Source organism: Urocampus carinirostris, chromosome 5, assembly GCF_059441175.1.
Source record: "Urocampus carinirostris isolate Australia breed hairy pipefish chromosome 5, RoL_Ucar_1.0, whole genome shotgun sequence".
NCBI lineage: Eukaryota > Metazoa > Chordata > Actinopteri > Syngnathiformes > Syngnathidae > Urocampus > Urocampus carinirostris.
The window spans coordinates 5,764,169-5,780,562 of NC_142353.1; the positions used below are offsets into that span (position 1 = coordinate 5,764,169).

The following is a 16,394-nucleotide window of genomic DNA, read 5'->3' on the forward strand; positions in this document are numbered from 1 at the left end:
TCGTGCTCCTGGCCTAAGGGGCCGGTCACACAGCCGTTTGCGGCTGAATCACGGCTAAAATTTTGCGTTTTTTTTTTTTGCCCGTCGTTGCCCGCGATGGAAAATGCGCAAAATTGGCCAACCCGCTGTTCATCGGTGGTATGCCCGCAAAACAGACGCCGGCGACTGTTCCGCTTCCTCATCGCGTCATTTCCGCGTCATTTTCTCGTGTGGACCATGGGTATAAAAGCTCCCGAGCCGGTGTTGTGACCAAATCCGACTCCTACGCAAACCTCCACAACCACCCACCACCCCCTCGCGTGAACGCGCATTCTGCTGCGATCGCTTTTGTTGGAAGCGTGCATTGACGTTGGTGACTTTTTCATCCGCGTTAACAAACGCATTTTGTAGAATACGATCGCACTTTATTGTTTAAATAAACGCGTTATATAGACTAGGATCTCCCAATTGTTATAATTAGCTCGCTTTATTGTTTTAATAAGCATTTTATATAGAATACGATCGCTTTTGTTGGAAGCGCAGCAGAATGCGCGTTCACGCGAGGGGGGTAGGGTTTTATATACGGTGTGCATTACCGTTCGATTACGTTCACAACAAAAACAAAGACGGAATGGTTTAAGTTGTATTACATTCCCAACAAATGCAAGACGAAGTGGTTTTGGTTATATGTTCGCCATTACATTCCCTAAAAGTGATATAAAAGTGAGATAAAACGAGGTAAAAGTGGTTGTAGTAGCGAGGTGATGCAAATCTCGGCAGGGATGTATTTCTCGGCATAACACCGGGCTGTAGAAATCATAACCGCTCAAGACACAGTCCCGTGAAGATCAAGATTTCAAGCTATGGCACCAAAGAAGCCAATATGTTATTATTGTAATAGTTTTTCATTTTTATTTTATTATCTTGTTATGAAATGAAAAGAAATGTCAAGAAATAAAAATGGATTAAGACGAGGTCACTACGGTGACGGGGATCCATGTTCACCCCCTTGACGTCTCGAGCACAACTGACGTGTGCTCGGCAAATTGTGCTGTTTATACGCGGAGAAAGGCGTTTGACCGTCACACGCGTAACACGCTAATTTCACGTAATAACACCGTGATACAGGCGCAGAACATGCTATTACCATGCTCCACCCACGATTACCCGCTGAAATTTCCCGTCCTACCCATGTGTAACCACGCCCTGGCCGCGGCCAGAGCACGTCGTTCCGCGTCATTTCCGCGTCATTACCTCGTGTGCCGCCCGCGGTTAACACGTGCTCAAAGTTTTGAGCAGCTCAAAACTTTTTCGCGCGGCCAACCGCGTGTGAATTTCCGACCGCGAGTAAAGCACTGCTGTATCTTGTCTATATGGCCGTCTCAAAGCGTCCAACAGCGCCCAACAGCGTCTGCTTCACGGTCAGAAATTTCTGACCGGTTCAGCCTCGATACGCCCGTGAAAGGCTGTGTACCCGCGCTCTAAAGAATCGCGCTGCCACCCGCGCGCGAATTTCCGACCGCGTGTTAAGCACTGCTGTATCTCGTCTGTATGGCGATCTCACGTCCGCCTCACAGGCAGAAATTTCTGGCCGTGATTCAGCCGCAAACTGCTGTGTGACCGGCCCCTAACCAAAGATTGTCAGGGGCAAAAAAGATAAACGAGACAGAATGGGTGGTTGCAGGGATTGGCCATTAGGAATTCAAAACACAAACCAAATGTTCATGAATAAAAAAACTGTAAATAATCAAACTTCATTATCTCAGTTAGCCTGATCAAAATATTGTAAAAAAAATGGTTCACTAGTTGCCAAGTGTTTTACCCATTACGCAGAATTCCTAAACAACCTACCTCAATTCTTGGAAACGACATGCGCATTGCATCGGTAGTAAGTGGTAACATCAGCTCACCCCAGCTTCCACGGCAATAGAGTAAAGTGAGGTGGATGGATTATCTCAACCAAGAAAATCTCCACTAACACAGACCCAGACGGATTTGTGAGCAACATTTAAGAGAAGTTGACCTTTTGTGGACAGAAATAATCTCTGTTCTTTGATTTCAGCCTATGAAACAAAACATGTGAGGAACCAGCACAAATATCCAACAAACCTCCTTAACGTCATCAAAAATGTCTCGTACCTTAATAGTTGAGTTTTTAGGTTCTGAAACCCTGTTAACTTTTAATTACATCAGAATTTTGGCTATCAGCCATGGCAAAGTTCACCGGATAAAAAGGAAGAGTCACCGGATGAGAGCTGTGTGGCAGACTGCAAGGTAATTTGCGCTGAGCGATTTAGCTCAGCAGCTCTTCATTGTGGAAGAGATTGATGAGCGACGTTGTTGAAGCTCGACTAACAGTTTGTTTTACTGAGTGGAAAAAAAGATGGAGAGAAGAGGTGACTTTGCTAGAGCAGATTTGTCTACTCTTGTCCTTGCTGTCACACACATGGCCAACAGTTTCTATTGCCACCAGTTTGGTGAGACAAATACACCTGACTACAGACCAATATCTTTTTGGTTATACACTGAATACACACTATCATTCAAATCTATAGATGCGCGACATGGTGGCTGTCCAGGGAATTTTTCCCGATTTAGTGATCTGTCACTCGATAATCTTAAACAGGTGGTGAATACGGCTAAACCCGACGACTTGCCTGTTTGACCCGCTTCCGGGTTCGCTGATTAAAGGTCTTTTTGGGGTCCTTGGACCTTCAGTTCTAAATATTATAAACATATCACTCTCCTCAGGTGAAGTTCCAGCAGCTTTTAAGCCCGCTGTTATTAAACCTACACTGAAACGACCCAACCTTGTTTCAGAAAGCTTATGTAATTATAGACCTGTGTCAAACCTACTGTTTCTTTCTAAAGTACTTGAAAAAGTTATGGCACAGCAGCTGAGTGATTTTATATCCGAGAAAAATCTTTTTGAATCAATTTAATCAGGATTCAGGGCTAACCACTCTGAGACAGCTCTGATTGAGGTAACCAATGATCTTCTACTGGCAATCACTCTTGCTGCTGCTGGACCTTAGTGCTGCTTTTGACACTGTGGACCATGATATCTTACTAGAACGGTTGGAAAAATGGATTGGCCTCTCAGGAACCTTCCTCTTATGGTTCAGATACTACCTCTCAGATAGGACGCACTGTGTTAAATATGGTGAAATGGCATTTGAGCCCTTTAGTGTTACTTGTGGTGTTCCGCAGGGTTCAGTACTTGGCCTCCTTCTTTCCAGCATTTACATGCTTCCATTAGGTGATATTATTCGCAAGTATAATATCAGTTTTCATTGCTACGCAGATGACACTCAAATACATCTTCCGATGGAAGAATCTGCCACACTAAATTGTGGAAATTTGGGGTCCTGCCTTACTGAGATAAAAGCGTGGATGTCACTGAACTTCTTGCGCCTTAACTCAGAAAAGACCGAAATGTTAGTTATTGGTCCATCTAAATGCCGTGACTTGTTCTCAAAAACTGTTCTGAACATTGACAAATGTAAGATGACCCAGAGTGACTCAGTTAAAAATGTAGGTGTCATATTTGACCCTGATCTGTCCTTCCAAACACAAGTGAAGAATATTACTTCCATCTTCGCAACATTGCTAAAATTCGTCTTATGCTGTCTCAGTCAGTTACTTCCCGTCTCGATTATTGTAATGCACTACTCTCCGGTCTCCCAAAGTCCAAAATCAAGAGCTTTTAGCTGGTACAAAATGCTGCAGCGAGGCTTTTAACTAAGACAAGAAAGTTTGATCACATTACCCCGATTTTAGCTAACCTGCATTGGCTCCCTGTTAGCTTAAGATGTGATTCTAAGATTCTGTTGGTATTATACAAAATCATACATGGCCTTGCTCCCTCATATCTTTCAGATTTTATTTCCCCCTATGTTCTGGTCCGGAGCCTTCGCTCTGAAAACGCTGGTCTGGTAGTAAATGACTATTTTAGCTTTTTTTTTTTTTCTTCAAAATCTAGAGGCCCATTTCTAGCAACTAGCATTATGTTTGCTAATTATGTTAAAAAGCTAATGGATGCAATGATCTAGCACATCTACAATGGTCTAGCTGGTTAGAGAAGCTATAAAACTGACCTTCCTAGTTAGATTCGTGAGTGGGATTTCAGAATGGCCAAGAAAAGAGATTTTTCACATGAACCTTGACAATCTATTCTTGTTCTAAGAAATTAAGGGTATTCCATGTGAGATATTTCCAAAAAACTGAATATCTCCAACAGTGTGTACTACTCCCTTCTGAGAACAGCACAAACAGGCTCTAACCAGTGTAGAAACTAAAGTGGGAGTCAGGGTTGGGTAGTGTTACTTTAACTTGATTACTTTCAATTACTTTTGGATTACTCCAATACCAAATATGCTAATAAAAGACAAAATAAACTAAATATGAATAAAATTAAGACTCACAACAAGTGGTAAGCTTTCTCTCCTGGCTTTGATCTCTTTGATCCCCGGCAAAACTAACATAAAATGCGACAGAAACAAAATGAAAATAAATCCAAACAGCTTTGCCAACATCATTTTTGCTGTTCCGTGTATTCCGTTACTCCCCAAGCCTGCACAAAATTTAGTAATTTTATCTGATACTGAACAACCAAAGAAAGAGATTCATATTTGTGAAAGAACACAAACATTAGATAATTCAGTTGATAATTTAAAGTGTGACTCTTTCATGAAAAACACAAAATTGTCTGGGTGACCGCAAATAGTAAACGCTATCCAAGTAAATCCTACCTTGAGAATGTCTTCGTCTGTGGAGCTGCATTCAGTATATTCAGAAACATCAGTTACCAGGCCATCTTCCTCCACAGCAACAGTTCTTACAGGCACCACCACATTTTTTCCAGTCAGAATTGCGGTGTTCAGCACCTCTGTATCCTGCAACCAATGTGCAATACAAAAGTTCAATTTTCGGTTCACTTGAGAAAAATAGATGAAGAAATGGGATCTTTAAGTCACAAATCAATACTTATTCGATTATGCATGGAAACACGATTTACAGTGCACCCTTCAAAGTTGAACGCCAATTTTACTTAACATTTGAAAGAAATAAAAAGATCTCGAAATTGTTGTAATATTTCTCTTTTGCTTGTTCTGACGCAGATCTTCTGGGAATGTCGAGCTTTTCTTTTTGGGAAAAAAGGTATTTTGGATGTGTTCTTTATTTCTGTTGGAATATTGAAATGCATCACTGCACACGTAATCATGAGTATAAGAATTACCCTCTATCTCATAACCTTTGTATTTGTTTTAATCATCACATACGTATTTTACTAACTAGACTTTAATAGATATACTTTGTGTGTTCACTTGATGTCTCATATGCCCATGACTTGATTTCTACATTGTTCCAAGTGATCTGGTTTGCTGATGGGGGGACCAGACCTTCGTGGGAAATTCCTCAACTCCTTAGATGATTATAAATTTCGGTGATCTGAGTGGTGTGCTATCAAGCCCAGGAATCCTAGAAAGATATGATTCATCACATAGATCCACATCAAGGTCACGGTAAGAATCTGAGTATTCCTTTACTCTTAATCGTGAAGTGCCAGTGTTTGCTTATATGACATAACCATGGATTTAGGATTTATTAAACTGGAAAAAATCTAAATTGTGTTTTTTTTTTTGCTAATTTGATGAACCCTATTGTCATTCATTTGAATTGTCGTTGAATTATGAAGTGTAGTAGTGTCTGGATTCAAATTCTGACTCTATTCAGATTTATGTTGTTTTTAAAACCCTGTCAGTGCACATAAAAGTACATTTTGTGACTAATAGGTTTTCAACTGAAATTAGAGAAGATGACTAAGATTCAGTCTTAACATGTTAAAATTGGGAATTTTCCACTCCACCAATGCTTCGTTCTTTCAAACCCCAACTGTTTCTCATGAACATTTTTTACAACTCTTTTGTGAAAGTTCTCTCTGTATTCACAAGTCCAGATTTTTTCTGTTTTTAGTTGTAGTTGTTTTATTTTTGTAAAATACTCAACAAAAATGCTTTGCTCCAGTCTTGTGACCCGGATGTTGATTAGACCACACGGAGGATAGGAAGCTCTTCTTCACTGTATGATAAATAACTAATAAAGATATACACATTTAAATTCAAAGTCAAATAAATTCCTTTTTTTTCAGGGTTTTTCATTCTTATGTTTTCGATCCTCCCATTGTCTGGCTAGACTTGAAAAAGTAATATTGAAAACTTTAAAAATCTTCTTCAGGCAAATAATTTCCCCACTTTATTCTGGGGGGAGATTTGCCAATTGGGGAAGATATTTATTACAATTTTGCTAATTGTACATAATATTACTACATTAACGTTTTGTCTGGTAAAATAATACAAAAAATAGTATCTGACAATTTTGGTCTAATTAATTCTTGTTTTTGGGCGGCCTCAAATAAAACTGCCTCAGAAAATTAGAATAGTGTGGTAAAGTTATTTATTTTCTTTATTTTATATTTCTGTCTCTTTTTTGATTGCATCAAAAAAGTCAATTCAGACTCCATCCCGATATTCAAAATTTCAGAGACAATCCTTCAGTGCTTATTAATTTTCCGATAATGGACTACTTGTGAGTTTTGGTTCCAAAACCTTGCAGTTTTATTCATTTTTATCAATGTTTGTTTCCTGATTCTTGGCAAAGTTAGTCATGTTTTTAATGCCTTCCTGACACAAATGCTTGTATGCGGTCATGAGTAATCAGCTTGATGCTGATGGATATGCGTTTTTTGTGTAAGATCAGATGGACAAAATGAAGCTGAAATAATTGTATACCGTGTGTGTGAGAGAGCGCGCACATGTGCATAAAAGTTGGAAAGTACTGGAGCGTAGCTGGCTTGCAAACGATCGGTGAAACTCGCCCAGAGGACAGAAAAAAGCAGATGGATGCTTGTCTCTGAACTGTAAAACTGGTCTAAATGAAGCAGAATTAAATAGTCTTTTTTTTTTTCTAATTCTTTGAGAGGCATTACAAAAGCAGATGGACTGGCCCTGTATTGTGAGACATTGAACTGAGAGGGAAATCACACTTTAAGTAGGCCGCCAGAGGTCAGTTTGTAATTCTTAGTGGATATAAACTTTGTCAAATTTACCAATATAGATAACATGAGCCAATTCCAACACAACGTATTTACTCACAGCAAAACAGACTAATATAGGGAGAATATTAGGAATCTACGAAGACGTTCTTTCTCATTCAACTTCACAATTTTTGGATTGTCTTCAAAATCGCTGAATTTGCACATTAGAGTAATCCCTCGTTGTATCGCGGTTTACTTTTAACATTTTCGGTACAACGCAGATTTTCAATGTGCATGGTAGTCTGCTTTCTGATTGGCTAAATAGTCACACCATCCCTTTTCTGCCTAGTCTGCCTGGGCGTCAAAAAAACAAAAACTGCTTGACGAATCTACATAGATTTCGGAATGTTAATGGGGTAATAACAAGCCATCATGTCAACAAAACGCTCAAAACCGACAAAAGTAACTGCAGCCGGGCCCGAAATGCAGAGGAAGTTACTATCGCAGACAAAATTGGACATCTTGACATGCGAAACGATGCTAAAAAGATTTTCATGCCACATTTTGTTGTACATTATGGTGAAAAAATATCCTTTAGGCAAAAGTGGATCGTGTCCTGAAATCATTTCCATCCCTTTCTGGAATCAATAGTGCAATGTATTATCCCAAAAAAATGAATCATGAAAAAAATCAAGATTGTGATAATATTTTGAAAATAGAATCATAAAAATGTTTTTCCAATATCGCCCACCCCTACATTAGCGCAAAAAAATAGAAGCAGTATCTGCAAAGACAACATTATTACACATCAGAATACAGAAGAAAGACGTCATCAAGCTGTCAGTCAACAAGGTCATCATTTGCTTAAAATAGAAGCTATTTGCTGAACAGTCCAAAGGTAGTCAGCCAGACAGGAATGGATCAGTGCAAAGTGCATTTTATATTTTCACGTGTCTACGCTCAAAGAAAGCGAGACCAGCTTTGGAATTATCTGAAGCCTCACCGCCGGTCGGTGATGCTCTGCAAGAGATGAATTGGGCTCACCGTGACGAGAAGGGCCAAGCCAACAAAGTCTCTCTGAGTGGTGTAGATGGTCATGGCGCCTTCGGTCTTTGCGGTGTTTTTGAATGGGAGCTCCAGCTTCCATATGATGACTTGACTGTTGACGGGACTGTTCAGGTCATCCACTTCAAAATCCATTTGAAGCACCTCCAGTAAACTTCCTTCAAGTCTGAAGATGTAAATGGACAGTTGAATGTAACTTCTGTGCATCTATTCATTACTTAGCAGTAAGGATTAAGGCTGCAACAATTATAGAAAAGAAGCATTATAGAAATAGTTCACATTGTATGAATTCCATTGTTCCAGAGAGGTGTTTTACAACAGAGTGAGGCATCTTTACATAGAGTATACAGGACTGTCTCAGAAAATTAGAATATTGTGATAAAGTTCTTTATTTTCTGTAATGCAATTAAAAAAACAAAAATGTCATACATTCTGGATTCATTACACATCAACTGAACTATTTCAAGCCTTTTATTTTTTTAATATTGCTGAATTTGGCTTACAGCTTAAAAAAACTCAAAAATCCTATCTCAAAATATTAGAATATCATGAAAAAGTATACAAGTAGGCTATTCAACTAATCACCTGAATCATCTAATTAACTCGAAACACCTTGCGAGGGTTTCCTGAGCCTTAAAAACACTCAGCTTGGTTCAGTAAACTAAATCACAAGTATGGGGAAGACTGCTGATCTGACTGCTGTCCAGAGGACCATCATTGATACCCTCCATCAGGAGGGTAAGACACAAAAAGAAATTTCTCAAAGAGCAGGCTGTTCACAGAGTGCAGTTTCAAAGCATATCGACAAAAAGTCTGTCGGAAGGGAAAAATGTGGCCGGAAACGCTGCACAACCAAGAGAGATGACCGCAGCCTTAACAAAATTGTGAAGAAGAGCCGCTTCCAGAATTTGGGGGAGCTTCAAAGACAGTGGGCTGAAGCTGGAGTCCAGGTATCAAAAGCCACAGTTCACAGACGTGTCCGGGAAATGGGCTACAATAGCCGTATTCCCATGGTCAAGCCACTTCTGAACTCAAGACAACGGAAGAAGCGTCTGACTTGGGCTATGGAGAAGAAGCACTGGACAGTTGCAGAGTGGTCCAAAGTCCTCTTTTCAGACGAAAGCAAGTTTTGCATTTCATTTGGAAGTCAAGGCGCCAGAGTCTGGAGAAAGGCTGGAGAGGAGCAAAATCCAAGTTGCTTGAAATCCAGTGTGAAGTTCCCACAGTCAGCAATGGTTTGGGGAGCCATGTCAGCTGCTGGTGTTAGTCCACTGTGTTTCATCAAGTCCAGAGTAAATGCAACTGTGTACCAAGAGATTTTCGAGCTCTACATGCTTCCATCTGCTGAAAAGCTCTATGGAGATGAGGATTTCATTTTCAAGCATGATCTGGCACCTGCCCACAGTGCCAAAACCACCAGTAACTGGTGCACTGACCATGGCATCACTGTCCTTGATTGGCCTGCTAATTCCCCTGACCTGAACCCCATTGAGAATTTGTGGGGTATAGTTAAGAAGAAGATGAAAGACACCAGACCTACAAATGCAAATGAGCTGAAGGCCGCTATCGAAGCATCCTGGGCATCAATAACACCTCAGCAATGCCACAGGCTGATTGCCTCCATGCCACGCCGGATTGATGCAGTAATCCGTGCAAAAGGATTCCCAGCCAAGTACTGAGTGCATCAATGGACATTTTCAAATGTTTGATTTAGTTTTGCTGTTATAAAATTATTTTTTTACTTGGTCTGAGGAAGTATTCTAATATTTTGAGATAGGATTTTTGAGTTTTTTTCAGCTGTAAGCCAAAATCAGCAATATTCAAATAATAAAAGGCTTGAAATAGTTCAGTTGATGTGTAATGAATCCAGAATGTATGACATTTTTGTTTTTTTAATTGCAATACAGAAAATAAAGAACTTTATCACAATATTCTAATTTTCTGAGACAGTCCTGTAATCTCTGCTGGGAGTTGCACAAGTGCAATAGTTGACATCAAATACACATACCAAAACTTCTAAAGTTTAGGAACATTTTAGCCTGAATATGGCAAGTCTAAAACTACTTGAGAAGTTTGCAAAGGAGAACTCGCATACCATGGCAGTAATCCACCAACATTCAAAAAAGAGTATGTCAGACAGTTGACTTACCTCGGTAGTATTCAGGTAACTTTCAAGCCAATACAGCTCTGACGACATGCATTGTACATTTCTACGAATATATTTCACTATAAAAGAGAGCTTGAGCATTGTGCCAGACTTCGTCTGACGAACACATTTGAAACTAAATGCATGCAGTCCAAAAACAATTGTCAGTTGCCAAAACGTCAGAGCCGACAGTCCTCAGTTGTAAAAACTGTTTGATTTCAAATTGTTGAGTATCATCAAGTACCGTATTTTCCGCACTATAAGGCGCACCGGGTTATAAGGCGCACGCCCAAAAAATAGTTTTTGGTCCTATATTTTCCATACATAAGGCGCACAGGATTATAAGGCGCTACAATGGGAACGTCGACAAAACAGTCAGATAGTTCAGTCCAACTTATTACCCCATTAACATTCCGAAAGCTTGCAAAGAAGCAAATACGTGTCTCAGACATGTACGGAAATAGTGTCTGTACGATGTCACCAATCACTCAAATGCATCGTTCCAAATATCATTCGTGATGTTAAAGTCTTGGGATTCAAGAAATGCCAAACATTTCTTAGTTTCCATTTTTTTTTTGCTGGCAACTGTGTGGACTGCAAAGTAAGAATTTTATTGTGCAGGGAAACGGGGTTCTTTACTGTGCATATGACAATAAACACTTTGAATTGAATTTAGTTTAAAATTAGACTCATCACAGAAACATCAAGATCGTTCTAAAACTAGATACCAGGAAAATATAAAGCCGCATAGCTCACCTAAGTTCTCTTGCAGCCATCACGTTCAATAATGATACGTAACCATGGTCTTCTTACAACCGTGAGTGTAGTGAAATGATCTGAAATGATCTGCATTTATATAGCGCTTTTCAAGTCAATGACTTCCCAAAGCGCTTTACATTGTGCTTCACATTTCCCAATAGCGGCCGTGATGTGTGCAGCCATGTAAGGCTGCTAACCTGCTTATTGGGGGTAATTGGGGGTTCAATGTCTTACCCAAGGACACTTCGACATGTAACACGGACAAGCCGGGATTCGAACTGGGATCCCTTAATCCTAAAACGATCGCTCTACCTCCTGAGCTACTGCCGCCCCAGTAGTAAATCCAGGAGAGTAAAATATTTACAAATACAGAATAGTAAAAAATGTTTTCTCTATGCCGTTGTGCAACCATACGTGGGATTCACATTCATCTTTTTCGGCCAATTGCAGGCTTTGTTTCACCCCTTTAGCCTATGCGAGCCTGTAAATGATAAAAGGGATCCGCCCCCTTTACCTCCGAATAACTTTAGCCAATAATGACTGATTAAAATGATGATTGACACATTGGTTAGGAAACGAAACGCCGGTATATAAATCCCAGCATACACCGCAGACTACTTCGCCTTCGGCGGAAAATCTAGTCGGCGGCTGCTTGCTTTAGTTGCAAGACTTTGCGACTTAATATTGATCCATATATAAGGCGCACTGTATTATAAGGCGCATGGTCAGCTTTTGAAAAAAATAAAGGCTTTTCGGTGCGCCTTATAGTGCGGAAAATACGGTACTTCTTTTAGAGTTTGCAGTTGACCACTCAATGTACTTCACAACTTATTATTTGTCTTATTTAATTACTTTTCGATTATTCAACCAATCGTTTCAATAGTCGGTGACTTGTTGACTATTGAATTAGTCGTTAGTTTGCAAAAATAAAAATGGGCAATTTACTGTGGCACACTAGACAAGGTTTAATGGTACGCTACTGTGTCCCGGCACACTGGTCCAAAAACAATTGCTGTAAAACCAATAACATGATTTTATATTTGAAAAAATTATACCCACGTTCCCGTTTGAAAAAGCCTGGTGCAATGAGACTTTTAATTACAATGCAGGATTATATTTTTGCACTTTTAACCTTTAAACCTGAAACATTCAGCTGGATGTGGGCCTTACTGGGTTGCTAACAGTCTGAATGAAATTGACTGTATTTTATCCATATTAAAGAAGGAACACAATTTGAGAAAGGGGCAAATGGAAGTTTCGAATGTTTTTGATAAATAAATGAGCTTGTAAACAGCAGTGTTGGGACTACCGCATTACAAAGGTACACGTTCCTAAAACGAAATGTACATCACTCAGTGATGCACATTTTTTTAACGCTAGTCAAGTCAAGTCAAGTCATGTTTATGTGTATAGCCCTTAATCACAAGGTGTCTCAAAGGGCTGCAGGATGGAAGGAAGAAAGAGAAAAAAAAAATTCTTGCCATCTTGTTTGGCTGCCCGGGCCGTTCTCCTACATTTGCGCAGTAGTTTTAACCCTTTTTTATGCCTTTATATGAATACTTTTGTCAGCGATGAGTTTATATCTCTATAAACTCCGACAAAACCTAATGGCAATATCAATTGGGAAAACGTGAGTACATAATTTACAGCAAAAGTGTACAGAACCTTTGAAAAACTATTTTTGGGATACAACATGCCTGGAGAAAAAAAGAAAACATTTTGGACAGTACCGAGAAATGGAGAAGGATATCTTTGAGTTGTTAAAAAGCCAACTATAAAATGGATATTGAGTGCCTTGGCTAAGTGTTCATTCGCAAATCTAAAGATTGCACAAGCCAAAGAATATTCTTCCACAGGCTAGTGTACACGTTATATCTTTATTTTTCTCTGTATGTGGGTATTTTGAATCAGTTAAAGGGGGTCGGCTTTGATTCAAGTTTATACAGTAATTTATAACTAGTTACTATCAGTTATCTGAGGGGTAACTAAGTTACTTTTTTAATAAAGTAAATAATAACCGTTACTGGCCCAACACTGGTTAACAGTCAATGATATAGGTCAATTGGAACACTAGTACTAGCTAATGATTCCATTTTTGTGTAATGGGCTGGCTGTAAATATGTGATAATCGCATTACAAAAATCATAGCCACATCCCATAGCACTGTTTATTTGGCCAAATGAACTCTTGCTGTGCTGGGCAGTGGCCTACTTAAAACAATATGGAAAACACCATTAGTTCCAAACTCAACAACCACTGCAAAGCTTCTTATCGCTTTTCTTTTCACTTTGTGGTGCATTGTCTCTTAGCAAGGCAAAAACAGAATCTGACTATAATTGAATAATCTCAACATATTGCACCAAGACCTGCTTTTAAAAGATAATGTCATTTCTAATGAAGTATCACCACAAGGAAAGCTATTGCCTTGACATAAGCTTGCATCTATCCTCTTAAGTATGCATTAACACAGATGTGTATAAAATGGGGAGAGGCTGCTCTATTCGAATTCTTTGAAGCTTGTGGCGCAAAGCAGCCCTAGCGTCTTGTTTATGGTCTGCGAGTAGCTGTCCTTAACAATAAGCTCAAACTACTGAGAAGCGGGATAAAGCGGCTTTAAACGCAAGGATACTGCAAATGTATTTAGAGACACAAAGTCAAGGGAATTCCATCTGGTGGTGTGAGTGAGTGCAGATGCATTCTGCAGGGGATTACTTGCAGTAAAATATATGTTAACCATGTTGTGCTAAATAATATCTTTATCCTTGCTAAATGGGAAAAACAACATAATGAGGTCAAATGAGTGTATCATGTGTGTTGTGTTATTGCAGTGAACTGTAAAAAAATTGTTTGCATGCATGAAAAAGATTGAGTGCTTTACTTGTGTCTTTTCGTATTCTTTTCAGATTGTCTTGCAAAAGAATTGGCCCCAAGTAATTTTAACATATTGCCATATTTCAGTCTTCGAATTTATAAACTCAAAATATTTTCTAGAATTAACGATATCTCATCTCATTAGCCATACCGCTTATCCTCATTAGGGTTGCGGGGGGCTGGAGCCCATCCCAGCCATCTCCGGGCAGTGGGCAGGGGACACCCTGAACTGGTTGCCAGCCAATCGCAGGGCACACGGGGACAGACAACTCCCTCGCTCATTCACACCTAGGGACAATTTGGACCGGCCAATTCACCTGAAATGCATGGTTTTTTTTGGAATGTGGGAGGAAACCGGAGTGCCCGGAGGAAACCCACGCAAGCACGGGGAGAACATACAAACTCCGCACAGGAAGTCTGGAGCTGGATTTGAACCCACGCAGAAGGTTCCCATGACATGAACTGTGCCGCACAAGCGCTAATCACTTCGCCGCTGTGCTGCCCGAATTAACGACATGTGAGACTCAATTGTGAAAATAAACCAAATGTATTCAACATTTTATATTGTGCTGACAAATAAAAAATAAAAAGTAGGCATTCAAAAAATACATTCGTGCACAGCATTTTTTTTTAGACCTGTCACAATGCTCTTTAGGATTGAGGTTTGAACTTTGGCTTGGCCATTCTAACACCTTTATTGTGTTGGATATAAACCATTCTATTGTAAATTTTGCTATATGTTTAGGGTATTTGTCTTGTTGTAAGGAGAACCTGCCCGTCATTCTCGGGTCTTTTGCAGACTCCAACAGTTTTTTTGCCTGAATCACCCAATATTTAGCCTCAACCATCAACTCAAACTATCTTCCTAGCCCTTGCTGAAAAAAAGAAACCCCAGAGCATAATGCTACCACCACCATGTTTGACAGTGGGGTTTGTGTTTTCAGGGGGATGTGCAGTGTGACTCTTACGCCAAACATAAGGCTTTGCATTCAGACTAAAATGTTTAATTAGACCAGAGCACCTTGTCTCACATGCTATTTGTAGCTCCCTGGTGGCTTCTCGTAAACATCAAACAGGCCTTTTATGGTCTTCTTTCAGAAGGGACATTCTTCTTGTCACTCTTCAATTAAGGGCAGGTTTATGCAGATAAATAGTAATAGTTGTCCAATGCACAAGCTGTCCCACCTCAGCTGTCTATACCTGCAGGTCATCCAATGTGATCGAGCAGCTCGTGGTAGCTTCTCTGATTATTTTTTCTAGTTGTTTGGGCCAAAAGAAGGGACAGCCAATATTTGGTAAGTTTGTTTTATGCTCTCTCCGTTTTTATATGATTGCTTGCACAGTGCTCCAGGAGATGTATAAAAATTGCAAATTATTCTAGTATTCCATTCCTGCTTTTGACTTTACCACAGCTTTATCCTTGACCTGCCTGGTGTGTTCTTTAATCTTCAAAATGCTGTCTGTTCTACAGAGCTTTCTTTCACACGAGTGCACTATAATTGTCATTGTAAGACATTTAAGTCGGCATTGGATCATTCAAAAGTCATCAGGGAACTTTCACTAGGCACTGTATGCCATAAACGATTGTCAATTCTTATTCTTTCGGCGTCCTGCGCAACTTTGTCTTTTCCCTAAGTGCTACCACTTCATTGCACAGATTAGATCCTCACTTTTGCAAGCATTTCTCAGAGGCAGAATTAATCTTGCAGTTTCCAACCTCTTGGGGGATGCTGCTAAGCTTGAATGAGTTTGCATGAATAAAAATTGCAAAAACTGCAAATGCAGGGCCACAACAGGATGTTCAGCATGATTCGCATTTAAAAGTATTTGGTCATCAACAATTGGCTTTTGAAAAAAGTAGCAACTGAATTTGATTGATTTTTTTTGCCCTAAAATGAACCTGTGACATCCCTTCAATGTCGCATACCCATTTAGAGACATTATGTCTCGTAAGGATCAGGACTGGAAAGTGGTTGGGTCACATCTCGCACCTAATACGCATACAGAAATGCATGCAATCTAAAAAAAAAATGCTTATCCCATTTGTTGCTAATTCTAGTATAATTGTTTTAATTTTACTAGATTTTAAACCTATTATATCGTTAAATGAAAAAATAATCCTCAAAATGAATAAAAATGATCTAAAAAAGGAGGGTAATATACCAGTACGAGCAAGCAAAAAAAAATAGTACTTTATATTGTAATGGAGTATAAGTCGCATGGCTTTTACGCACAAATGACAACGTAGTTTACAGGGCAGGAAAATACGCTAGATTTTAGTGTGGAACATTGCAAAAAATATATTCTTGTTAATTAGCAGTTCATTCTTTTTATGTGTGTTCATGTTTTTATTATATTTGAACATGTTTATTAAATTCAACAAAAACAAAATGTCCTAAATTGTCTGATGTGCAGTTATACAACATTACCATACAACATGATTTACCTATACTACAACAGTTTTAAGACAACTAAACAATTTTGTATTATAAATAGAGTATAAGTCCATTGACCTTTGTGCCCAAACGATGCTAGTTT

The 16,394-nt window shown here is 39.4% G+C and overlaps 1 protein-coding gene across 1 annotated transcript in view; it reads right to left on the minus strand.

Annotated features, from left to right (window-relative positions):
- The window catches only part of LOC148365060 (transmembrane protein 132D), a 79,941-nt gene that overhangs the window by 15,709 nt on the left and 47,838 nt on the right, over positions 1-16,394 (minus strand). Inside the window, exons 4-5 of the mRNA XM_088335431.1 lie at positions 8,060-8,246; positions 4,731-4,874 (exon numbers count right to left, since the gene is read on the minus strand). Of these exons, the coding sequence (XP_088191557.1) occupies positions 4,731-4,874; positions 8,060-8,246 (331 nt within the window). The remainder of the gene's footprint in view (positions 1-4,730; positions 4,875-8,059; positions 8,247-16,394) is intronic.